Below are 27,975 nucleotides of genomic sequence, written 5' to 3' on the forward strand. Positions count from 1 at the left end.
GCGTGCTCGGCGCTGCCGACGTACGCCGACGACAGAAGCGTTCCTCTCGCGCCGCCGTCTGCGCGCGCGCCGCATAACTTGATTAACGCACAGAAAACTGATTTATTGTGTCGCGTTGAAAAAATAATCGGCCGCCGGTGAGGAAATGTGATGGAGGGACAAGAGTGGCGGGGCGAGTGGCAGCAGCCGCGCCAGCTCGACGGTCAGTGATCCAGTGTCTCAGCATGTCTTTTGTGCCATCGTCACCACGGCTAAAAAGACCATCTCTGGCGATGGTCCACGCCGTCGTTTTGTCAAAGACCTGCTACGTGCAGGAATGCAGGTGGTAAGGTCAAGCAGTGTGATTGTTTGAACGAAGGATAAAGTGCTGTTGGACTATAAGTGGAAGGCGAAGATATTCTCGAGCGTGTGACTTAAACTAACTAAAATTTTACACCTTCGATAAAACGACTACTTAGGTAAATAGTGATAAATGTCTAAAATGTGCGTGTTCAGACAGTTTAGAACGAAATTATCCAAAAGGTACCCTTAAGATTGATATTTTCATAATGTCACAAAGTGTAAAATTCCAAGGCACTTGATTGGACCACCAAGACGACGGCACAAAAGACTTGCTCTTATTTTTTGCATGTTTAATGACTTGCATGAATTCTGTGATGTATGGAATCTGCAGCTGGATATATGTCTTTCAGCGGTGTATTTATAAGGAAGACGTGAAAGTCGTACTAAGCAGATTATTTTGTTTATTTATTCGGTGGTAAAAGATGATGACTTTTCGTCAGATTTTAAGTAGAATTTGTGTGAAATTGATTCAGAATGATTCCTCAAAAAACTTACATTGAGAAATTCGGCCCTTAGTGTGAATTGAGGGTTCCTAACTACTTAATTCTACTCCGTCCGTACCTTATTCTTACTGATTTAAAAATTATGAAGGTATTCTTTAACTGTGTCTAACATTATGACGCCTAAAGCTCTTATTTAGGTGAAGCAAATTGGTTGCAATCATAACATTTAAAAACTATCCTGCCGTTGAAAAAATATTACTCAACCAATAGAAAAAAGTAAAATAAAAACATCTTGATACACAAAAGACTCCAGAGAAATCTCAGGCGCTTACTGAATTTTACAAAATATAAATTATCTTTGTAAAGTTAAACTTAACATTAAAAAGGCTTGAAATCCAGATTATCGTAATATGAATCTGAACATTTTTATTGAAGTTCGTAGATAAGTGAGTAGGTACACAATAAATGGCAGCAAGATAACAGATCGTCCACTAATTCACTGTTATAGGTAGCTAATCGTGACTCGGATTCTTCGCGTGGTGATCGGTGTTGTTTGATAGCGTTCATTCATCCATCCGTCGTCGCGAGTGTGCGCGAGCGCAGGCGTCGCCCGCGTCGATGAGTGACGCCCAGCATGTCGCTGCGACGCTCTCACATCTTTTTACTCTTTCATCTCTTTGTTCGGAAAATGTATGAATAGATAGTTTGGTAATATTTCCGGAATGCGAAAAGATCTGAAAATGATATTTCTTAGAAAATACGAATTAATTACTTTAGAGTGTTTGTTATCTTCTGATATTAAATCACGCTTTGTTTTCCTCGACGGTAGAAAGAAAGCAAGGAACGCCGCTTGGTATGATACCTGCTATTCTTTACTCCTTTTATTTTGTCATAGAGTCATTTTCATTTTCTATAGTGTAACGAGAAGTATGTTATGGCTTACGTTGCGGTGGTATTTGTAATGTATGTTTCATAGCGTTATATTTATTTATTCTTCACGTGTGAGTCAAAAACGGGGAGCAGTTTCAAAGAAAAATCAAAATGCTGACACAAGTAGTAGAGCATAACAGTATCAATGTAAGACTTTATAAATTAAACTCATTAATTACCAAACCATCGTAAGTAGTAACATAAATATTCAAACCTCCCCTCTAGTGGTCAATAGAAAAAAAATAATTATAAAGGATTTTTTTGTAATTTTAAATTATGTCGATATTCATGTATACTTGCTATAACGGTCAAAGAAAACACCGTGAGAAAATCTCGTATGCCAGAACGTTCTTACAAAGTCCTTAACTCGCTTTAGGCCATCGTGTCCACCATACCGCGTATAACATTTAATCAAGCTTCAAATTCTTCGTCATTCGTGGAAAAAGAGTGTAACAGTAGAATCTATTCTCTACCACTATCGACTATCGACAACCGGCTAGCTATAGATAAATTTTGTATGAAAATTTGATTAACGCTTCTAACGGGCGTCGTAGGAACTATTTTGTCAGTACATTTTACCCTTTGATATGCTTTAGAGCAGATCGGCTCCGGGGTTCTTGGAGCTTTTGAGCAGAAATGCACCTATGTAGCTTATGTTGCTTTAGCTTTATCCGCTCATATTTAGAGCATAAATTTAACAAAACATGATAGTTCACATCGGTGCATTTCTGCCCCAAAGTACCGAGAACCCTGGAGCAGATTTGCTCTAATAAAGCATATGCATACCAAAGGTTAAATGTCAAACTTTCGATATTCGATAGTACCGATTGTAGAGATCGCGCTACAGTAAAAGGTTAACGTTGACTTTAAGAACGTATCCATTCTGCTTCCACCAACACATTTAAATAAAAAAAGAATTAAAATATTTTGAATGCATAAATAATTTAAAACAATAAAGAGCAGAGAGTAGAGCGGGGCCAACATGTCAATGTAGATTGATGACCCGACAAGGGTGGGCGACATTTTTTGTGGTAATTAGCCGACCGGGCGGACATGGAAAAAACATCAGCTACTTCACTTTGAATCGTTCGTTTTGTTATTTCAAAACTTTACTAATTACTGTTAGTTCGTTAATTTGGTTTTTTCTAACTGCCGTTATATTTTGTTGGCTCAGTTATTGCTGTCAAATTCACCCGACTATAAGAAGGATTTTTTAAATTGGTTGTTTTGGTGTTCATGTCACAACTGAAATTATTTATACATAATGCCTGGATGGATATGCCTTTTAATTGAGAAGTAATGCAATTTAAACAAAAATGTTTTATTTTATTTTCTCGAATGTGATCTAGTGTTGTTTATACTGGTTGTGGTCTCAGTTAAGTTTCTCTGGTAGCCAACCTAAACTCTACGTAGAGAAATTTCTATTCTGTAGCGCTGCCATGAGTTGGTAACTATAGTCTCCCGGAGACACTGTAGTTCTCGTAAAACTCGAACAGCGCCTCTAGCGGATAGTTAAGGTACCAAAATTGCTACCATGGGTCGCCATATTTAATAACGTGTAGTTAAATTAAACAACAGTGAATGTAGATTGGCTTTGTCGTTCTTTATTTCCCTATTTGAGCCCACTGTTGTAGTTGCGTTCTCACGTTAACTACTCTAGTTTTTAACTACGCCAACTCATGGTAGGGCTACTGAAATGTTTTATACTGATAAAGCCAAGCTACTGTATTAAAAAAAAGACAAGAGAAACGGTCTTAAAATAAAAGATATTTTAATCAATGACAACTACAGTTTTAACTTTAATCCATCATTTCACGATGTAATGATGGATTTACGTGCGATTTCGTAATATTTCATGTAAATAATCTTTAAATCTGACAAAAAAGATCTGATGAAAGACTGTTTTATATTTATTTACGTGACTAACATGTAGTCTGATGTTTAGAAAATTCTAGTCAAAAATATTGTCTAAAATAAACCAGCTAGAATATTGTTCTGCTGACGTGCGAGGTTTCTCTCGCGTAGGTAGGTACAGAGTTTAATTTCCCTATTTCAGCCGTGTAAGAGCATTACACAGCCTGTGTTTCCGGACCCCCTTAAACATTTACTATTTCTATTCTAAATTTAATCGAATTCGATTCAGTGATATAGCAACGAATGCTCAGATAGAAACAAACTTTATAGCAGGGATACATTTTTGTATTTAACATAATCCAGACAACTTTGTCAACTTGAAATTACTTACTATTTTGTAGTATTGGTTTATGATTTGTTTAATACGTGAGAACAGTTTAAAGAGACGTTATCAGATCTTTACTATTTTAAATATCGTTGTGCCTAGTAGTTTTTATTTATTCTTCCGTAAATAAATGAATAGCAATAATTAGCTCTACGACTTAAAGCGGTAAAGAAACTGCTTTGTATTACCCATTCTGCTTTTGAAGATCTAAGGGCAAGATTGCTGTTTTTGGTCTTTTTTACTGATATTAAAATTTAAAATAAAAATAAAAATTAGAACAAATATTAAATAGTAATGTTTGTTGAGAGTTTGGTGACATGCCCGATTTTTATCAATAGATTTACCTCTTATTACATATATAGGACTAATATAGCAAAGGGCGAAATGCAGATGTATTTCTTACTAGCCTAGTATAACAGGCCTGATTTTACGTATATTTTTTTATATTGTAAACGAACTGCACGAAAAGATTATTGGAACAGTAATACTTACTCAAACGCATACTCCAGTTCAAGTGGTGTTATAAATCTTGTTCGAATATGAGCGAATATTTGTGAAGGTACGCACGCCACTTGAACGTGACACACGGTCACACACGTGTACTCCGTGATGAATTGTCATAACGATCGTTACACATTTTATTATAGGGTTGTGTCGGGATGCCAGCAGTATATATGGCAATACTCTTGATCCCTATAACATGATACTAACATTGTTAACAGCAAAACGTGGGTGTGTTTCATATTCTTCTGACCACCTCTACGGGTTTAACATGCGTGATAATATGTTTTTATGTACATATGTAGCACTAGCTGATCGTAGGTTCTTTTTTTTTCATCTCCCGCACTAAGAATTGCTCTTGTGGCGCGTTCGTTGTGTGTTTACAAAAATACAAACAACGGACACAAAGTACAACCAGAACCGAAACAATTATTTGTGATACGGGTTTTCCCATAAACTTTAGTGTATTTAAGAAACAAACTTGCAGACCTTGCAGTTGCAGACTGAGATTTCTTTAGAACAGTTCTTATAGAATTTCAAGGTTCCAAACCCGCAATTGGCCAGCATAGTGAACTCAAGGCCCTCCCTCACTACGGGAGGAGACCCTTGCCCAAAAGTGGGACAATAATGAGTTAATTTTATTTATTTATAATTATAAAAAAAAAAATAAAAAACGATATATGATCTTTAATGCCTAAAATTTGTTAAATACATTTGTAGAGGGCGTGCAAAGTCCCTAATCCGCACTTGGCCAGCGTGGGGAACTCAAGGCTCTCCCTTTACTACGGGAGAAGACCCTTGCCCAGCAGTGGGACAATAATGGGTTAAATTTATTTATTAAAAATAATATATGCTCTTTAACAGACATCCCTAAGAAACAAGATGATTATCTAACTGTATATTTTGACAAGGGTAGAAAAAACTCACCACGTCGCAGACTCCACGTGGCTCTTATCTTATCTCAACATTTAGTTTTACAACCCTTACCTTGTCGCAGAAGATGACGTTTACAATTTACGCGGTGCAATTTACTGGCCAAAAATACATTTACACCGTTTTTTTTGTAGTTTGGCTGCTTTTTATAAGTTTAGTCTTCTTTTAATGTACCATAGAATGGACTTTATTTAGGAAAATTTGGGGTTAATCTAATATATAAAATTCTCGCGTCATAGTTTTCGTTACCGTACTCCTCCGAAACGGCTTGACCGATTCTCATGAAATTTTGTGAGCATATTAAGTAGGTCTGAGAATCGGCCAACATCTATTTTTCGTACCCCTAGGTGACACTTTTTTTATTTAGGTATATGGCATAACAACGTTTGCCGGGTCAGCTAGTTTGATTATAGAAATAAGTAAACAGCTCGCAAAAAAACAAGCGACGTGTTCAGTTTTCCGGTTCTTGGTACTAAATATCGATATGAATAAAATGGAAGCATTTCAAATAGTGTAATTGTTCTGGCCCTAAACATGTCCATTTCTTTAAATTTTAAAGTAACCCCTGTATTCAAAAATAACCCCGTTTTACCAATATTGCAATGTTAGAATCGTTATCAAGTAGAAGAGCATTGAGACCGTTGGTATGCTTAAGTTTTATCTTACGTACCGTTATATTAGAAAAAGAAATAAGGTAATTTTGAAATGTCGTGTGATTGTCCCATGATCTGTACAACTAGCAATTAAATGAAGACTCTACCTGACTTAAGTGAAGAAAAAAAATCCGAGGTTATTTAATACCGTATTAGCATTTATAAACGGGTTTTGACGAGTCGCATTTAAATACCTAACTCCTATAAAATAGAATTAATACATATTTTATTAGCGTAGATAAGAATTAATTACTATTGATAAGTTGACATATTCGTGCAACGTGGATTCTCCTAGAAACAATACGATTAAGCATTGAGAATGCCTTCATAAATAAAACAAACAACCAAAACGATATAGTTAAAACAAAGGTGTAAAGGCACTCACGATCTGTATCGGACCACCTACATGAAGTATCAATCACTAATCCGCCGTTGACATGCCCTTTCAAATTCTCACGGCTTACAAACAAACCATCTATTTCGAGTGTTCAAAAATATGAAATAAAAAATATACAGGATTACGAGAGCCGGTAATGAAAACAAACAATTGGGGCATAATTCACGATACGAAGGCAATGGCGGTGGACGCAGCTGGCCGTATTCTCAACATGTCGGGATAAAGTTGGAGATGATTGAAATATGAATGGAATTAAAATTCACATGCGGTGTGTAAACGAGGCCAGTGTGTGTTTGTTACCGCCGCGCCGCCGCGCCGATACCGCCGGCGCTTACGCTAATTGCTTTATGCATTCTGTGTGATTATGAGCTGATGTTTTCTATCATTTGATAATTTATGTAATAATTCTATTAATCGTAACACATATAAGGTCGGGGAGAAAGTCTTTTCGTGACATGACATGACATGACAAGTTCATACATACTATAATGCGAAGACTTTTTCTCCGACCTAATATATGTGATGATGTATGCAATATAGTGTTCATCTTGACATATGGTTCTCCATACTTGTCAAACCATCTCACATGTTTATAGGTACGTCAGGGTTTCGCATTGATTATAATTTTCAAACAGTGCCGTTACATTATTCTACTGTTTCGTTGAAATTCACGACTGTCTATATTAGATTTAAAGGAATGAATCATATAGGTAGTAGGTATGTCATTTTTTTATTTCTTTTATTAGATATCTGGTGACTGGTTTGATTGGTTTTTTTAGTTTTAGCGAAAGTTGTCTTCTCACTGATATTCAATTAAATCGAATTAGGTAGATTGCATATAAAATAAGCGCTGATTATAAAAGTCACAGATTTATGAGTGATGCTGTTAATATTAGTTTGTAACAAACTAATATAACATGCTGTTCATTTATTCATAGAAATCTTAACATAGTTTATTAAATACAAGTGAATTAAATTTTCTGAGCGATTGTAAGGATACAGTTAAAATTAATAGGATAAAGTTGACCTTGCGAAATAAACTCTTATATGATGCATTCCTCTATCCTCTTACACTATTCTATTCTGTGTATAATTGGCTCTACCATCTCATTCTAGAACAAGTAAAAAGCAATAGCTTGCAACATTCACATACTTATGAATACTAGTTCCGTCTAACGTGTTTCACATCATACAACATATCTCATAATTATAATAATCGATAAATTACAAACAATATCCTTTATTATTCCATTCATAAATTACCATTCAAATATTTGTTTTTATAACTATTGAAAAGAAACAATGCAATTTATTAATGGTATGTTTGTTTTCAATTTGGGATTCCGGATTTGAAACACGAAACATGAAAATCATATTGTAAGATAATGTGTTGGGTGTGGGACGTGGCGGGGCGCGGCGGCGCGGCGGTGAGCCGGCACTCATCCTCGACTAACCGCGATATAGCATCACAAGTAAAATAAACATTCCCGAGTCCTTTGTTTGTTATCGTAATATTTTAATTTTGAACGTGTTTGTTATTAGCACCGCCAGTTCTCAACTTGACTGTCGCTACTTACAAAAGGTTAATTCTGAAGAACTATTCCCAAGACTACTATACTACTGTTGTATCGCTTTTTTATCGTGTATGTTTCCATAAAAATACGCTGAAGCTAATAAATAATACATATAAAAACCATAAATAGATAGAAAAATATAAAAGTTTAAATTTTTCAACCCATTCCTTTTCTTTCAGGGCAAGGGTCTCCTCCCTAACGAGGGTGGGCCTTAGTATTAATTTACATAATAATGTTAATTAATACTAAGGTCTTCATTCCTTTCGCGACTTCCTTGTGAATGAATTTCTAGTTAACCTTGTGTCAACCATGTCTTAATTAACAGTCTGACTCAATGACGATCAAATCAAATATCAACGGCTATTATTATTCTATCTCATCTTCCTACTTTGCGACATCTACCTGAGTAAATCTTGTTCGATGAAACCAATTCTTCATTAACAAAATTTGCATTTGAATAGTCGAAATACCTTCTATTATTTAATTCTTTAGACAAATCGAAACATCAAATTGCGGGCTCCAGCTGGTGGAGAATTTAAAACATCTGTAGCCTATTTGATACAACTACTTTTTTGATAATAATCAGAACTGTAAGTTATAATTTATACATATTATACCATGCGTGCCAAGGCTCTCTACTAAGTTGTCGAACTATAGTTGACCTATGAAGGTCCACTCGCCTACAGGGTTTTATACCCTACCTCAGTTGTTCGAGAGTCTCTTACTGTACAAAGTGTAAATAAGATCAATCCTGCGATCTAGGTTGACGTAACAGATAGACAGACTTTCGTATTTATTTATAATATAAGCTTATTATCTTCTTATATTTAAAAATGAATTTCCAAATGTGTTTCTAAGCGCAATACTCCAGAACGGTTCAACCAATTTGACTTATTGTTTTTGTAAAATTGTGTTTAAGACACGGGGAAGAGATTTAATACAAAGCTAATTCGTTAGCGGAGCCGCGCAGGTGAGCTAGTTAATTACAAAGACAATTGAATGAAAACCTAGGGCCTAATTACACCACTTCTGCAAATTTTTCAGATACCTAGGTTATCAGATGGAATTTTGAAAGTTATTTTCTATGTAATTTTATTCATCATATAGGTTATCTGGCACTTAAATATAGACTTTGGGATTGGCCCTGGGAGTGAACTAATAACTCGGAACACACTAATGTGTTTGTAAGTTGAGCTTAACGACGGTCCGTCGCGCGTCGTTTCAGGCCGGGTGTAGGCCCGTGCCGTTCACGAGTAGCTTCCATACCCCACTTCGGACCATTTTTACCGTCACTCTAACGTTATTCTGGATAAATTAGCCCAATTAGTTCCGATGTCGAAATGCGGTGTACGCATCCTCTTGTTCCTTTTTCTAAAGGATAGGGTTGCTTCGTGCTTAATGGCTGTTATTTATTGGCTGAAATTTTTCAAACCGGGTGACTTAATTTACTTGACGTTTGTCACATTTCTTATTACTAATAGCTACAGGATTACACCGATTGTAATGAAGATTCATGAGTTCAAATAATGCCTTTTAATGGTTCTTTATAATTTGTAAAACGCATAATAATTGTATTATTATAATAAACTAACCTTGGCCCGCGATTTCGTGGTATAGTAGCGGTTTCGCCCAAAGGAGAATGGGCACTTCTGGGCGGTCGGCGGCCATTAATGAAAGTAGTGTCAAATTAAAGTAATGATAACTAGGAACAAGTTTTACTAAGAACGTTTCGCTGCAATCCTTTTAGGGAACAATATATTTACATGTAAATATAATAGAATTTCATAGAACATAATAACGTTTATTTCGTGTCTGTAATGCATTTAACGTTGTGTAAGTAATTACGTTACAACTTCTTATAACGATTGCAATGCCATCAACATAACAACCGTAACAATATGAATAGACAAAGAGCAGCATTCCAACGTATCACCGGCGATCAGCCTTTTTTCGACGATTTTCCTAATCTGTCAGAAGATGATGATGATGTAGGTATGAAGTGAAGTAAGCTCGTAGTTAGTATGCTATCTATCTATTTATTACATGGTTAACCTAGTGTCAAAGTTGTTCAAGCCACCCGAAAGGCCTTTGACACGGCCTAACGGGACCGACTTTTTACGTGCCCTCCGAAGCACGGAAACGCTCAGTTCAAATACCATTATGCGGTCACCTATCTATAGAATGACCGCGCCAACGGCTGCTTAACCCACAGATCGTATACCGACCAGTGAGCGCAACTGGCTATGAACGCCTCGTTATTGAGCTGAACATTCAAGACAGGCTTCTTCTAATAAGAAGAAGGTCATGAACAACAGATAAGTCGTCTCAGTGAATATGTTATAGAAGAGCAAGATGTTTACTTCTTACGATATTTGTATATTTACTTGTTATGATTGTTCGAATATTAATAATGTCTATATTTGTATGCAGTATAAGAAATATTTATTTTTATTTAATCTCTGAATATAAGCCAAAATATGTTTTTATACTATTAAATGTGCTCAAAAACAAAAATGTATTTTATTCGTCATATAAGTGCGTCGCGGCAATAAAACTTCTACACAGTAATTATAGGACCAAACTACATTAAAAAAAAACAAAATCAAGTTTGGCCGCGGATCGCCCAGGCTCCATACTATTTTGCCCATTCTCCTTTTGCTCGCCCGAATTGGGCGAATGAATTACTTTTTATTTCGAATATTTTCAGTGCCGTTTTCGCCTAAATACTATTAAACCTTAGAAAAATAAGTAGTTTAATCACTCGCTGTGGTCGCAGGCTGACTGCGAGTGACCACGGCGGAGTGCAATCTGCGCCGAAACGTTAGGCATTTTAAGGTAAAATGCGTGTTCGCGTTAATTCGATACGGAACTTACACTAAATACACGAATATAAACATGCAACGAGAGTTTAAAAGTTATAATAAATAGTTCAGTCAAGCGCACCACGTAGAATTTTTAGAGCATCTTAAGGCATCGCCGTCGCGCCGTGCCGCTTCTGCGGTGTAGTGACCACTCGTCCGTAAGGTAATGAAAGAGCGGCTACAGGTTTGGCAAAGGTAACAAAGCAATATTTTGTGTAGTTGGATTGTATTAATTAATGAATGCTCCTGGACTGGCTGCTAGAGCTTCTTATCAAGTAAGTCTGGATTTTGTGCACAATGATATTGCATAACGGCTAACGACGCAGTGCCACAGGACTCGTACTCGAAATAGATTTTGGCACCACTCAATCAGCAATCACAACATCTCGATACTCGCTATTAGTTCGGGCGTTTCACGACAACGCTACATAGTTTTATCCTCCACTAGCTGACCCGCGCAACTTCGCTTGCGTCACTATTCATAATTATAAATGGATCATAATTTTCCTCGTTTTTGAACCATTTTTACTGGTTCTCTGATCCTATTAGTCGCAGCATGATGATATATAGCCTATAGCCTTCCTCGATAAATGGGCTATCTAACACTGACAGAATTTTTTTAAACAGGACCAGTAGTTCCTGAGATTAGCGCGAACAAACAATCAAACAAACAAACTCTTCAGCTTTATAATATTTGTATGGATTCTACATAGGAACTACTGGTCCGATTTAAAAAAATATTTCAGTGTTAGATAGTCCATTTGATCGCGGAAGGCTATAAGTCATATATCATCATGCTATGACCAATAGGATCAGAGTGCCCGTAAAAATGTTACAACAACGGGGAAAATTATGACCCATTCTCTCTAATGTGACGCAAGTGAAGTCAGCTAGTAAATAATACTCCGGAAGCTCTGGTGCGCGAGTCCGACTCGTACTTGACCGGTTTTAATCTGTTTTACCTTGATCATCCGGTTTTATAATGCCAATATGTTAAAATCTAGATTCATGGATAGTATTATTTCTGCGCTAGTGGTTATTATACCGTGTGATAACATGAAGCTCACTTATATATTTACAATACTTGTAGTGCAGTTGGTAATCGGCTGTCAAATTGATGAGACTGTTCTTAAAAGAATACCAAACGATAGTGGTGCCTATAACGGATTCTGTGAATGTGCGCTGTTTGATGACATGTTAGAACAACCTTTAACAGAAAGTGATTTAATGGCGATTATGGAGAACGAAGCGGGACCAGGCGATATTGCAAATGCATGCCCGGCCGGCCATGTGCCCATTGGCAACAACTGTGCTTTGGTAGATATGAGCGAATAGGACAAATAAAAACGAAGAGAAATTATGGCTGATCCAATATTTAGTTAATGTTTTAAGCTGTGTCTACACTAGGAGAGCCGACCACAAATTTCTTAAAAACGCACTCGTTCGAGGCTTTTAAGTCAGTCCACATTACACGTATTGCTGCTCGGCTCGTGCTCGGCCCCTCTAGTGTAGACGCAGCTTTAGATATGAAATGTTATATATGAGTGTCACTTCAGTTATACAATTGGCTGTTTGTGTAAATTTTAAACCTATAAATATTTCAATAATTATTATTCGGCAGTTTAACTTGCTGTTTTGTAACTGAGTGAATCGAATAACTATGTCAGGTTTAAGTAACATTAAATATTATAATTTTGTATATGAGTGTTTTTATTTTATCAATTTGTTCGGAGGCGTTAGCATCGCGGGTATAAAAGCAAGTATTGTTTAATAAAAGAACATTTTTTTTGTGGTCGCAAGCCGCCGCCATTGTGACAAAATATTGTGGATACACAGTTAAATTCAATCACGATCAGTTTTTTATATTTTTTTTAAATTATTAATTTGTTTGACTGGACAATGTAATACATTTATTCGCGCATTTCGATGTTTGTTTATGCAATAAAAATAAAAAGAAGAGAGTGTGTATTGTAACTACTACTTAACTGTATTCAAAGAAATAACATATAAATTTATTCACTGTACCAATAAGAGTGCACTTTTTATGTCAAATTTTTGTTTTAATATCTCACCTTGCCGAAGACTCCCTCTCTTATTCATAAACACGCTATAAACTTATTTTAGTTAACAACTACTTAAATAATGTTTTCTCTTTTTCATTTCGCTAAGGACAAAACAAAGCTCTTCATAAGCCTTTCATAACTTCATATATTTTTATGAATAAGAGGGTATACGCATACGGTTAACCAACACAGTTTAACAAAATGTAAATATTGATGGTATCAACGAGGTCTATATGCTCGGCTCCGAGAATAGCAGTCGGATAGTTGGCACCGTCTCGTCGGTCACTCGTCAGTCACAACAGCCAGCGACACCTAGCTTAAACAATGGCCTTCTCAGAACACATCTGGTTTGTTGTACACCTACAGTCACTATGTGGCGCTGTAATATTGTATCTATTTATCATTGACTAGCTTCCGCTCGCGACTTCATCCGCGTGAAAAGGCTTCCCGTGGTAAAAAGTATCCCATGTGTGAATCTAGATTAATTTCAGTTCAATCAGTCGAAAATCTAAGAAGATTTATACAAACTTTAACCCCCTATTTTATCGCTTTCTTAAGGAATGCTTACGTCATAGTAGCTCTATCCATGCAAAGTCTCAGCCCGGTAGGTCTAAAATTGGCAAAGTTTCATACAAACTTGCATCCCCTATTTTATCCCTTTAGGAATGGAATTTATTAAAATCCTTTCTTAGCGGATTCCTACGTCATAACATCTGCCTGCATGCCAAAGTCCAGCCCGATAAGTCCAGTGGTTAGGGCTGCGTGTTGATAGATCACTATGTCAGTCAGTCAGTCAGTCACCTTTGAGTTTTATATAGATTGCTGTCTCTTGTCAAGACGTTGCTGGCTGTTTGCATTTCATGCAAAACGAACTGTTATATCACAAAAATTTACACACCTATATTAAATGAATAATATGACACGCAGTACCTAACGTCTTTCTAGCTTTTGCAAACTCGTAACTCCGGTATGCAAAAAAAAATAAAGGCCAGAGATGTTAACCAAGGTGCATATCCATATGTTTTTTTATGAATAATAGAAAGGCTAAGAATTTGTTTGTTTGTTTGAACGCGTTAATCTCATAAACTAAAGGTGGAAATTAAAAAATCTTGTTCTGTTCAACAGTCCTTTTATTGAGGAAGGCTATAGGCTTGTTATATATCCGTAGGTATATAACATACCCCATGACTAATAGGAGTGAAGCAGCAATCAAAAATGATGTTAAAATATTCAAACTACTTAATTGCCTTTAAGTTGCAATGAAAAACGAAAATTCGTCTGTAGTATGCTGTAACTTTTACTTAAAAAACTAATAACACGATAATACGATCACGAAAGCTTTTTCATGTAAGTTTGTCAAAAAATATAACTATTCTGTTTATGTAAGTAAGATAGTTGTTTAGTCGGTAAATGTGTACTTATTTGCACAGCCCGAGAGTGGAGTGCATACATTTTAGGAATCCGAGCGAGTGACGTTCGTCGATCGGCTTGTTAATGAGGATCGCAAGCTATGTTGACACCAGCTCACTGATCAAAGTGGTCTCTCTGCGGAGCTAATTCGTTAGTACTTCCTTCCAACATTGTCTATTTGTAAGCAAAGCGGATTTCAACTCGAGTGTGCAATGATTCAGTGAATCGTTATTCTTCGTGTTCCTTTTGTGAGAACCATAAACAATGTACCAGATATTTGTTTATTGCTTCCACGATCGTTTCATATTTGTATAATTGCCTTGAATCCTGTCAGTATCAACATCAAAAGATTCTGTTTCTATTGATTTGAATACTTTTCGTCCTATTGGTAAGCTCTCTAAAACTAAGCTCAGAACTTTTAAGAATGTTTGATTGAAATCAAACTCAACAGAAGATAAGTTATACAACACGCTACCATTCTGCTGATATAAGACCAGAATAAACGTGTTGCATGGAAAATGGACCCTAGAGTAGATTGTTTTACTACAGCATCTTTTTATTGTATGTACGAAAGAAAGACCTCTATTATATCATTATTTAACATGGCATCCTATTAATCATTAGGATTTCAGGTTGTAATAATTAACATAATGTTTTGATACACCTTTGCAGACATACCATTAGTATTTCAACATGAATAAGTTATATTGAGTGGTTTAAGTAGCGTTTTCGTAATATTTGTACAGCATTATATCATAATAGCAAGACGTCCATATTGGTATGTGATAATAATGCATTTGTTTGCGGTATGAGCGTCAATTTGTAGCGGGCTGGAGGCGCGTAAATCAAACGCGCGTCCCGAAGCGCGGCCGCAACAACACACGTGTTCCCAGCGCCCAGGGCTGACACCTACTACATTACCTGATTATTATATTTAACGATATCATTAATTTTTGTATTCAATAAGGAAGTTTGAGTACCTAAGTAATATCAGGATTTCGGAATAAAAGATCGAAGATAGAAGAATAAATAGAAGATAGCAAGTTCCAGAGCAAACTCCTCCTGAAGAAAATAAACGTTATCCTTCAGGCGAATATCTTATACTTATCATCATCGCGATTTTGAATAAGTTTAAAGCAGTCGAAATATTGCGACGTAAATTATTTTAAATTATTTTTTCTTATACCTTCTCTGTCAAAGCCAAGATTGCCATCGAAACGAACGAAAACACCTGCATGATTATTACAGACAACCCTTCTACACAAAATGTATTTAACATAACAAATATACGGAAGTATTCAAGTATTTAGTATGTTTAAGTAAATAGAAATCACGCAATTATCTGAACAATAAATTGTGTTATTCCGAGTCCATCAGATTCATTTACTGCTACGCTACCTATAGAGATGAAGGTCTGTGTGTTGATAATATTATTTCTCGCCATTATTATAAGTTGTGTCAGCTCTTTAAGTGATGAAGTCGGAGATGAAGAAAGCATGGAAGATACAAGTGGTGAATATAACGGCAATTTGACAAGAGTCAGCGTTTCTTCATCTGGCATAAAGGCTGATATTTGTCCTTCTGGCAAAGTACGAGTGGGCGCCAATTGCGTGATGGCAGATATTTAAAGAAAACTTGTAACTTTGATTTACAATGAGAAAATATCAAAAGACAGTAGAGAAATTCAATGGATTTAAACAATCATTTGTTTGTTTTAGATATTCAAGATTTTAGGCAAGCTTTTCACCACTGGTTCTGGTGTTGTGGTCATTTTTGTTATATTATTATATCTTTGTATTGGTGCTCTTTAGCTTCGTTTTCTTCAATATTATGAATCATGTGTGTAATATAAACATTTAGTTTTCTTTACCTATATAAAAGTCTTTGCTCATTTTCACGGAATTAAAAAAACAACTTTTATTAAGTACACGCATAAGTTCAAATAGTTATTGGTTTTTTTTTAAATTCGAGCTCCTAACAGTTTGTTTGCGAGAGCAATATTTATACCTTTCAGTGATATTTAGTCCACGTAGTAGCCCTGTGGTGTGCAACCGAAGCATCGCGCGACAGTGCGGCGCGGCGGCGCTCGCGCACTTAGATTTATAGCGCTCAATCAATGCGGATTTATTGCTAAGGAAGCGACCAGCTCCCGCCTTTTGTTACCACCTATATATAGAACTGAAATCAATCTAATTGCCTCTATAATTTACCTTAATTACTGTCCAGCTATGTATCAGATAACGATTACTGAATAGCACAAAAATTTCATGATAGAGACTCCTTTATGTTAGGGACTTTTTTTAGCACTCTTTGCACTATTCTTTTTTATTTATAATCAAACTGAAATAGGTATGTTTTCTCGTTCTCGGCACGCTATTATAACGTAATACAAGTCTTCTATTGCCACTGGTGTGACTGTTGTGTCCCAAGCGTAGAAAATCTAAGTAGTTTTGGGCTGAGTATTGTATTGTTTTTATTTGTGTCAAGGTTGATAAACATTTTCACAAAAGTAAACAAAACTTACTGAATGGCATTTGACCACTTTTTAAAATATATATGCTAATTATTTAAAAGGTACGTAATAATATGGATATTCCGACTATAGGCCTATTCGTGTACATCTTGACAGATTTTGATGTGTTGAAAATACAGAGATTATTGCGTGGAAAGAAATGTCCAGTTGCCGTACTCTTTGCATTTACTCTTACTTAGGTAAAATTTAAGATAATATTGAAATTAACTGACATGTAAAGGAAAAAGAGTAATAATCGTACCAAGTGGCGTTTTGTTGTCCCTGCCCACCTCTATGGGAAGAAGGCGTGATTTTATATATGTAACTGACTATTATTTATCTGTTTCACATTCACTAGGTTACTATGTTATTTCCTACCGGTAATAAATGTCTTAGAACATAGCTTAAAGTGAATCACTCGTGTATTCAGTAGCTAGAGCATGTGTTGGCAAGTGCACTGAATATTACGACAACTGGAGTGGAACGAATGCGACATCCCGATGGCCACTGTCTATATCGTCAATATTTATTGTCCCACGGTTACATCGACCTACATACATTTCAGATCCACTCTAATAATAATTTCACTTCAATGAATCGACCTAATGGTATGCAGTGTAAGTACCATTCAGCAAATATTTTAACTTACTTGCATAGTTTATTTATGATTAACATAACGCCTACTATGCCCGAAGATATAGGATATGATGTATACAGCTGTGCATGACAAAGACAATGACATGAGTTAATTTAATTCTCAACATTAAGGTGCAATGTTAGTACCTTACAGGGAGAGCTTGCTTGTACGATACTATCCAGTATCGAGAGAGGTTGAAATTAAAAAATGTATTAAATCAAAAAAACTATCAAAATCAAATCATTTATTCATATAGGTCAAATGCTGACACTTATGATAGTCCATGTTACAGAGAATGATATCAATGATACTGCAAAATAACTTCCTACGGCGCTAGCAAGTGGCGGTTGTCGATGATAGTGATAGAGAATCGTGCTACTGTTTTCATATTGGAAACTTAGCTCCTTTCACACTTCTGTCATTCAAACAACCGCTGGAATTCTAGTCGGATGGAAATTAGGCAGTCACTTTCACATATTTGCAGCCACTTAATCTAGCAGATAGGCTATCTGTCACTTACTCATAAATTGTGAAACTGGTCGTATCTAACTATAGTATCAGATTTTATTTAGACTGACGATTAAGATTATTAATATTAGTGTGAAGTTTTACTAGCCCCTTATCACTGAGTGCTGTGGTTAGAAACATATTTTAATAACAATTATCTCCACTTACGATTATCAAGAGCGTACAAAAGAAGGACATTTTTCCACTGCAACATATCTTGTTGATTTACACACATATGCCACATTAGCGCCCGTGGCAGAACACAAATAACTCATAATATGACAATTATACGCCATTCAACGTGTTAGCGAAAAAATTTATCGTTTCCGACTACATGCACCACAGAAACATGAGTCAAATATGACATTGTGTTGTTTCAATAATTTGTAAAATATGTCATCTCCAATTTATGTCCAGTTTTTGTTTATTATTTCAGTGATTATGTTGCCTGTATGTTTCTGAGCTCGACTGTTATTTTACTTTTCAATAAAATCTGTAGAGCGTGAAGCGAAAGATATATTTTTAAATATCGTTTCTAAGATTATTATATAACATCCATAATATTATATTTGTAAGTACTTAATTTTATTTTGTTCCAAATTAAGCAAATACTGTAACATATGAACCTAGCGATTCAGTATCTATTCCTAATAATAGTTTGAACACAGAACCAAAATAAAACGTCGATTGCATACAAAAATAAAACTAGGATCATTGTCGTTTCTACGCAAGTATAGTTTTCATCACCCGTCTTATTTATAATCCGTGTCTTGACATCGCGCGATGAAATTATTGCAGCCATTTTGTACGCGTTTTGAGTTTTCCCGCTATTATACCAATTAGTTGAGTGAGATGTCCGCCACGGGGTGGACGCTTTAAGGTTTTTATGGGAACGTTTGTTATTTTTTTGTGTTACGTTTTACGAGCTTAAATTTAATGTGTATGTGATTGAAGTGAGTTGATAAGATGAGGCGACGGCGACGCCGCGACGGAGCGTGTTCTTTTAAACCGCCTGAGTGTTCTTAGTGATCATGAGGTGCGATTATAAAATAACGGTTTATTAATGTTAAGCTAATAATTTTGTAAGAAGAATAGGTTGGTATCAGGGAATAGTTATGAATGATTGCCCATACGTGGTAGGTACAATTTGTAAAGATACCTACAACTGAAACTTTACTGTCCCTTCAAAAATATAATAAAGTTTTTTATAAGCGACGGAGAAGATACGGCTTGCATCCGGTCTTCAAAGAATATTTGTACCTATTTTATCTTAATATGACACCATAGTCTTTAATTTTCTCCTTTCTGATTAACTCTACCATCAATTATTATAATCGCTACTAAGACATCAAACTCTATCATTGTAGAAAAAAAGGTTTCGATTGTAGAAAATAAATTAATGATCGCTTACTCGTTTTGATACAAACATAATAGACAACTGGATATAACTATGCAGAAATAACAGTAGCGTACGAAATATGATTTACAATAAACATTCGTTTGAGTTGAATGTTATCCGCTGCTGAAATACACATTGTTATAACTGAAAACGTGTTGATGGTAGGTTAGTTACGAGGTTTATTACATTAATACTATGTATTCACGAATACACATAGCGATGGAATTTGTGATAAGTAAAAAAATATACGGTTTGTTAAGAATCAGTATTTTGCTATGGTTTTAGAGTAAAAATATAAAGATAGGGAACAGTTGTCTTCAGAACATGATAAAGAAACAATACCCTATATTAATTAACCTGAAAATAAGTGTCATGTGTTGAAATATCATTGAGTTGATATGACGCTTTTACCTATACCATGTTCAATGTTCATCTTTTTTATCCCATAGCTGTCCCACTGCTGGACAAGCAAGGGTCTTCTCCCAAACGAGGGAGGATTTAGACTGAGACTTTGCATGACCTCAATATATGTATTAAACAAATTAAAAACTTAGTTCTTAACACTTATTTTTGAAAATGCTGAAGTCGGTCTGTAACGGTTTACCAGCTAAACCGCTGAACAGATTGTAAGGTCATTTAAAAGAAGACAGATGAAATTTCCGCGTCAAATGTAGGCTACGGTTACAATAAGGAATAAAACTTTGTACAGTATGTGCACGAAAGAATTCGAGCGGGTCAGCCTAATGCAAGTCCAGCGCGGCTACGTGTATATGAATATATCCCATACTGATCCGTCTCCTGAGCGTATCAAAACATATTTTCAAGAAACGCACATCATAGAGACACGATAGGATAAGATAGTCTGAAAGAGAACGTATAGCCGTCGGTCTTGTATTTAGTTTCTCTTGGTAGCTTAAGGCTGAAATCTTTAGCACCATAGGTCATTCTTTAGGACGCGGACGTCTTGAAGCATGTTGCTTCGAAGCAGGCTGTTGCGGTGGGATTCTATATGCCGAACGGTCCTAAGACAAATAATTGTTGTCTATGTGCGCCTGCCGTATGAATACCGAAGCGTCTTTTGTCTTGCCGTTTATCGCAAGTAGTGGTATTACTGTATTGCTAAGAGAATATTGTGTGTTGTACAGGCATTGTATCGTCGAGCCAGTGTCCGCGCGGAGGCTTCGCTTTATCACAGTCACTGGTCGAGCGCCTGGGACGCGACCACGAACAACCACCATCGTTGCCGCAGTTGCATCACCCCATAAGAGATGTAAGATATTTTATTAATTATTCCTAAAGTAATGTAAATCGTCATTATTATAGGACACATTTTCTCTATCTTCAAACAACAAATAATTTAATACATTTTACAAATATTTTGCGATTGTAATGATTGATTTTGCATTGATCGATTGAGATCGATTGATTATCATTTGTAAGTTTAACAAGTAGTAATGTTTTGAAATACACACGTTAGTTTGCCTAACAAAAGAAAATACAGTTGCTTATATTGAACATAGTACTGTTGTACATAGAACTCAGTATGCGCGCGCAGCACATACTCGCCGCTGCAGGCGCTGAGTGAGAGCACGTGCCGGGACCCTGGCGCCCACTCCGTGCCACCACCACAGCCACCACCTCGTGTGCAGGTACTAGCATCATTTTGTAATATTTTGATCATGCAATAACGGACCTACTGCCATCTCGATCATCGACTTTCTACTGCTATAAAACCGGCTAACTATCGACAAATTTTGTATGAACACCTGATAAATTGTCCCTAGCGGCTACTGAAGGGACAATTTCTAACGTACATTTTAGATGTCAAACTCTCGATCGTGATCGTAGAGCATCGTGCTACTGACCTTCCGCTTCGACACAACTATTGGTTGACTACAATCGTATTTGCTCCGTATAGAAATCGAATAGCGGCAGTGGCCTATTGTGTGTAATGTAGATTTATCTTCTTCGTTGGTGTTTAGCAGGCGTCGAGTCAGAACGTGACTCTTCACCCGGCGGTGTCTCGGTGCACAGCGACGCTGGAGCTGGCAGCACTATGGCGCAGCTTCCACGAGCTCGGCACGGAGATGATAGTGACGAAGGCCGGCCGCCGCATGTTCCCCGCTCTGCAGGCGCGCCTCTCCGGCCTACTGCCCAACGCCGACTATCTACTGCTCGTCGACTTTGTGCCGCTTGATGACAAGAGATATCGATATGCTTTCCACAGGTAAACGCTTATATACCCTCCTATATGTAAGTTAATTTTGGAGTAAATATTATATTATATAATGGAGTTAATATAAGTATTAACGTCGCCGACGCGCCGAGTTGCCAATGATATCAGCAACTCTTTTTTAACGGTATTTTCAAGGTAACAAGGTAACAAGGTAACATGATTCTTTTGAAATAAAGAATTGCTGATATGAAATGGTCGACTTGTGTTTGCGGGTCCTTTAGTAGCAATGTGTTTCGCTATAAATGGTAACAGTCTTTCTTTATCATTATTTCGGTATAACTAAAGCACTATGATATTTTGTTGGTGCAGCTCCAGTTGGGTTATAGCGGGTAAAGCAGACCCAGTGTCTCCGCCGCGCATCCACGTGCACCCTGACTCTCCGGCTCCTGGCTCCAACTGGATGCGTCAGCTCGTCTCCTTCGACAAACTGAAGCTCACTAACAATCAGCTGGACGATAACGGACACGTGAGTTAATGGTTTCACACACTTTCACTGAATAAATGAATACGCAAAAAAGCTCTTTGTACGCAGAGTGCTTTTGTTTTTTTTTAAAGACAACTCTCGACTTTTATAAACATACAAACAACAACTCGTAACAATTATTTATGGATCGCACAAATAATTGGTACGAGTGGGAATCGAACCCACGACCTTCCGACGCAATGGTATCGGCGTGGCGACCTAAACCACTGAAGAGGCAGTCAAGTGTGCTATTAAGTGCCACATCAAACTAACATATCTACAATTTTCAAAGTTCACATAGCTCAAAAGGACAGAGAGAAATTCAGTTCAAAGTTCTACTATTGCGTACTTTAGTGGTAACAGTGAATTAAACGATTACATGTATGGTGTGTGATTGGTGCAGATAATCCTGAACTCGATGCACCGCTACCAGCCGCGGCTGCACGTGGTCTACTTGCCGGGCGAGGGGCAGAGTACGGCGCCGGGCACCGTGCCTTACCGCACCTTTGTCTTCCCGGAGACCGGCTTCACCGCCGTCACTGCCTACCAGAACCACAGGGTCAGTGTTCATTTGTGAAATATCTTGAATTGTTTTGTCATTTCTCAGTATTTATACAGAGTATACAAGCTTCTATACTCTATGTCTGGATGTCACGCTCAATCAATAGATTGATCTTTACTAGGTATATTTAGCATGAATATAAGCAAAAAAACACATTTTATAACCATTGATAACTGGTCCATAAGCAGTTGAAATAGCGACGGACTTTCAGCCCGTTTACAGCCGCACGGTTCAGCTGGTTCTGAATATTTCTTTTTTTTTTTCAGATAACGCAACTAAAAATAGCGAGCAATCCTTTTGCGAAAGGATTCAGAGATTGCGACCCCGATGATTGGTACGTGTAGTATTATTTTTATCGTATATTTCTCATTGCCTTGGAATACATGTATAATATCTTACTTCTTTAGGATATTATACAATAATCATTTTTAAATTAATAATGTTTTTTCAAAGTTTTGTATGTCATCATTCATATAATTTACAACTTTATAACCTAAAAATAACTATTTATAAATCTTTTGATCTTATTAACAGCATTTTGAATCATCTCCACAAATTATTCTCGTTGTATTTTTACAAGAGACATCTTCAGACATTACCGCGACATTAACGATCGAGTAAGCGTATCCACATTTCTGAAACCACCCCAAAGGGCTATGAATCAATTTAAGTATTTACAAAGTTTTCATGCGACACCACGAACTCATTTCAACAGCCGGTGACAATTTACTTTTACGACGTGCCCATAGAGTAAAGAGTTACGCACGACAGTTATGGCGGACACGGCTCGTTTCCCGTTCCCGCCAAAATAAAAAAATATTCTAACCTTAAAATTTATAGTTTTAGTGTTTCCAGTAAATTAGTTTGAAGTGGGAGCTAAAACAACATAAACTTTAATTAATTATTTGGTTACCTGCAACACTTGGTTTCGATTTCGAGTATAAAACGATTTATGATTATTATCAGTGTACAATAAACGGCTGTTTAAATTTTCCTGGATTTTTTGTATACGAACATAGCATTATGTATGTATTCCAGGTATTATATTCACCGTGTAGGTATCTTATGTGGAAATACATAAAGAGTTTACGGGTACATAACGGGGCGCCTGTTTAGTATCGTATCATGACGGGCGGCGGGCGTGTTCCGTACGATTTATTGTTTTATAAACATTTTGTTCACAGGTGTAGAGTGTATAAAATGCATTCTATATTAAAAGACGGGCGGTTGCATATTTTTAAAAATGTTAGATTTTCCTCAATATAAAGTTGCTGTAAAATAAGTGGTGAATATGTAGACAAGGAGAATAGATTTCGTATTCTTTTATATGTGTATTAAATGTAAATTAAAGTATACCTACCAACTACTAACTAGGTAGATATTTCAGTCTGAGTAAAATAATTTATAATTATTCCTCGGAGTGTACCTACGTATGATACATTCAGTATGTATAAAAATAGTGAAATGTAACTTTTTCCTGTTTAATTAATGACTCCTTACAAGCCGTTGTTTACAAAACATTCAAACTCAAGCTATAAAAAATCAAAGCTTCATTCTTCAAGTGTGTAAACATACGCGCTCGGGTTTGTTTACAACTCGTTAACTGGCGTTCTGGCCACTGCATTGGCTCCCATCGTGAGGGAATAAATCTTCCCAGTCCAAGCACTCACCGTGCATGTACACTTGATCGAGTTTAATCGATAAATAATCGCCTTGCAAACCAATCCGCGGTGTACATTGTTTATTTCTGCTGTCGTTATATTGCCCAATGGATGAGTTTGCATTTGATCGATTTTATATTATTCATGTACACAGTTTCAATTTAACCTACTAAAACATTATAACTGTTGCCTCATTTATATCAACGATCTATCTTTGCCTGACGTTATATTTGATAATGTGAATTCATGTAATTGAATGGCGGAAGGACTAAAAACTAGTTTCTGGTTTATTGTTGAATACCGGAAATATATTAATCGTGATACCATAAATTTCGGGTCAAAAATAAAAATAACATAAAATCACGCCAGTTAAACCCGAAAATATTGGAAGAGGAACTCACGTTTTACCATAAACAATGTAAGCACCATGTAATGTGAACGACTATACCCATATATCGGGTAAATGACTAAACTCCAGGCTACTATTGAGAAAAAAAATATAACCAAAATAAGAAAAGACCAAGAGCACTTAGTCCGACGGCAGACGCATACACCACCGCCCTGACTACAGAAGCTGTCATCTCAATTTCTTAGATAGATAGTAATGTAAAGAATATAAATTCTTACATTAGTCCATTGAAATAAGAATAAAATAAACTTTTTTTTTTCAAAAACCAAACGTCATGCATGTAGAGCTCCGGGCATAGGCTGATATTAAGAATAACTATAAAACATTAACACGAAACTCTACGACAGCGTTGTCAACTGAAATATAAATAATACTACATCTGATTGATTAATTACATCCAAAGTTCTTGGTAAACTATCGTCACATGTACAAACAGAGACAGAAAGGGACATCAACTATTTTTTGTCCCTTACTTCCTAGTACAATCAATTAATAACGTTGGGACGGGACGTATGAATGCCATTTGTCGTGTGCTGTCAAAATAAAGTATTATCTTGAAGATTGTAATATGACTCCGCCTACTGGGCGGTCAGGACTGTTATATTTTTTGTATCATTATTATGTTGATAGTTTCGAACTATTAATTTGATGAGACACTAACCAATAGTTAAGCGTAGATATGCTGTAAGATGATTAATTTAAAAATATATAGGGACGGAAATATGTATTTAGAATTCGACCTACATTATTTTTGTAAATTGTAGAGCATATAAAATGGATAGCTTATTTATTTTTTCTTAGAAAGTCACATCCCTGGTGCGTCTCTTTTTCATTGTAATAAATGTATTCTTTAGAGCTGGAATAGTCGCTTTCCTTCCTATACGACTGCTGCTAATTTGCTTCAATTCGCGGTTGGGGTGGTGTGATATGGTTCTAATTTATATAAATAAAATACCCTCATTTGTGTTGTATTTCGTTGTCCACAGTCCTCCCGAACAAACAGGTCAGCGAGGTGGTGCGGGCGCTCGCCGGCGTGAGTCCGCGCCGACCGAGGCGTGTCCGCAACTAGCGCAGCCCTACGCCGCAGAGCCTAGCGCCTGTGGACCACTCTACCCACCGCATGCACACCCTGTACGGTAAGCAGAACAACATATTCTTGATTACTTTAACTAAACGTTTCATTGAAGCGCCTACATATAAATTTACTGCAATTTGCACAAGTGAAATGTAGGCGTAGAGCTGAGTGTAGAGCATCAGGCGTATTAGAGGTTTGACTGATTGTTTTTGTCTTTATTTCAGTTACCAGCCCCATTCGAGTCACAATAGCGCTTACAGTGCGTATTACGCTCATAGATAGCCTGGAGTGAGAACAGAAAGCGATACACGTAGTGAAAGTAAAGACAACAGCCGGCTGCACACACACCATGCTACAAGTGCGACGTTGTGTCGAACGGAACGCACACCATCTGTCAAATGAACCGCCAAAATTTAAATACAGAAAGAATTTCGCGTTAAAAATTTAAAATTTGTTAATAATGTTTGGTAGTTTTTATTTAAAATTAGGAATTTGAGTATTATTTTAAAGATGTAAGTATTATTTTGGTGAGAAGATGTGATTTCTGGCTATTGATTTATGTATATATAAAGTTGCTTATAAATAATATAAGATATCTACACATAATAAACCATCTCACTGGACTGGAGTCGGTAACCAAAGATCCGCTCTATCAATTATACCAGAGATGATACATTAAAATGAGAGTTTAGAATAAAGTATTATTTTGTCAGATGGTGCAATCGATCAGAATTCTAGTTGGTTTATGAACAGTTAATAAAAATATCGTTGATAAAAGTATGATTGAATTGTAAGTACGTAATGTAGTACACTTAGGAAATTGAAAAGTAAATATCAGAGAGGCTAATATAACCAAAGAAAGAAAAATATTTAATTAATCAAAACAAAAATATATTGTATATTTACTAACAAATTGTATATTTTTAAATAATAACTATTGGTGCATTACAACGTAAGCAGTATAGAATATAATTAAATAAATACAAATGGGTCGTTCTAAGTCGTGTCAATATAATCCATGTGTCTATTTTCTGGCTAAACGAGAGAAGTAATTAAGTAATTAATTCTCAAATAAAACTAGAGTTTTATTTGAGAATTACCTTGTTATGATAAAGCCAGTTTCACGCCTTTTTCCCATGGGGAGAGGGTAGTGACAAATGAACACTTCTCAGTACGATCCTTATATTCATTTAGTCAACAACATATAAGCTATTTGTTAAATCGTTTTTGACCGTGACGACTATTTATTTAACATTTATTTACATTGTTCAGTTTAAAATGATTTCTGATATTTTGTACGGGAATGTCACTTTGTCATTTAAATTGAATAGGTACAGTTTGTCGCATTTCATCGCGATTTATTTTGGTTTAGTAGCTAGTTAGTTAGTAGCGTTAGGTTTTATCAGCTTTGCACTGATATAACTGAAAACTGTTTTGGAAACCAAAATATACGCGATAGAATTCGTTCAAATATGTAAAAGAATATAGTATACTTAAATAACTGCAAATAAAATGATTTAATGACATATGAACCGGCAAGTATATTACCTTTATTTTCGTAATATTAAATGTGGAAAGCTATTTTGTTACCAAATATTGTGTATTTATTAATATAGTCAATTATAATGGTTAGTGTAATAATAGCGCATTCTCTTTCATTTTAATATAAAATGAAGGTTTATGAATGGACAGTGCCAAAGTATAACCAAAGGACCTATGTTAAGATATTTAGTTTAAGATTTAGTAAATATGTTTGGATATTTATTAAAATCTATTAAAGTTGACGCAAGTCTAAAATGCTTTTTATTTTCCTACGTATTGTCAAACCTATTTTAACATAGATAGATTATATTTTATTTATTCAGACATTATAAGTACGTACTCACCCGCGTGTTTGCGATGTATGCAGATAAGGTCTACTATACAACAGAAAGAATCCAAAAATATCAATAAAGTCGTAGATTTTCTAATGAAAATAATTGGCATTGGAGCCAAAGCCAGGCTTAAGTGAGTGCTATTGGGAAGAACTACTGAAATAATTCCGTTATTGATGTTAAGGATTGGAGCTCCACTTTATAAAAAAAAACATCAAATATTAATGTAAAAGGAACAAAACGCACAAAAAATATAAAAAAAAATAATGTGAAATAAAAATAAACTGTTTATAG

General features: G+C 36.0%; 1 protein-coding gene across 2 annotated transcripts; it reads left to right on the top strand.

Moving 5' to 3' along the window:
• On the top strand, window positions 1–27,597 carry LOC142981809 (T-box transcription factor TBX1-B-like). Of its 2 annotated transcripts, none has more exons than XM_076127924.1 (9): window positions 1–202; window positions 20,547–20,671; window positions 20,937–21,050; window positions 21,387–21,628; window positions 21,947–22,103; window positions 22,504–22,659; window positions 22,929–22,996; window positions 25,719–25,868; window positions 26,032–27,597. In XM_076127924.1, exons 1-9 carry the CDS (start codon window positions 151–153, stop codon window positions 26,087–26,089), a joined length of 1,122 nt encoding a protein of 373 aa, XP_075984039.1. In that variant the 5' UTR covers window positions 1–150; the 3' UTR covers window positions 26,090–27,597. The 2 variants fall into 2 exon arrangements, with proteins under 2 accessions (XP_075984039.1, XP_075984038.1); XM_076127923.1 differs by having other exon boundaries at window positions 2–202; window positions 21,384–21,628.
• Window positions 27,598–27,975: the final 378 nt, after the last annotated feature.

The sequence above is a fragment of the Anticarsia gemmatalis genome, chromosome 20 (assembly GCF_050436995.1).
Source record: "Anticarsia gemmatalis isolate Benzon Research Colony breed Stoneville strain chromosome 20, ilAntGemm2 primary, whole genome shotgun sequence".
In the NCBI taxonomy this organism is placed as follows: domain Eukaryota; kingdom Metazoa; phylum Arthropoda; class Insecta; order Lepidoptera; family Erebidae; genus Anticarsia; species Anticarsia gemmatalis.

What these genes read in the sequence shown, in the direction of transcription:
- LOC142981809 (XM_076127923.1), top strand. Translation starts at nt 151, where the DNA reads ATGGAGGGACAAGAGTGGCGGGGCGAGTGGCAGCAGCCGCGCCAGCTC. An exon ending in TATCGATATGCTTTCCACAG is followed by an intron (nt 21,629 to 21,946) that starts GTAAACGCTTAT and finishes TTGTTGGTGCAG; the next exon opens with CTCCAGTTGGGTTATAGCGG. An exon ending in AGCTGGACGATAACGGACAC is followed by an intron (nt 22,104 to 22,503) that starts GTGAGTTAATGG and finishes TGATTGGTGCAG; the next exon opens with ATAATCCTGAACTCGATGCA.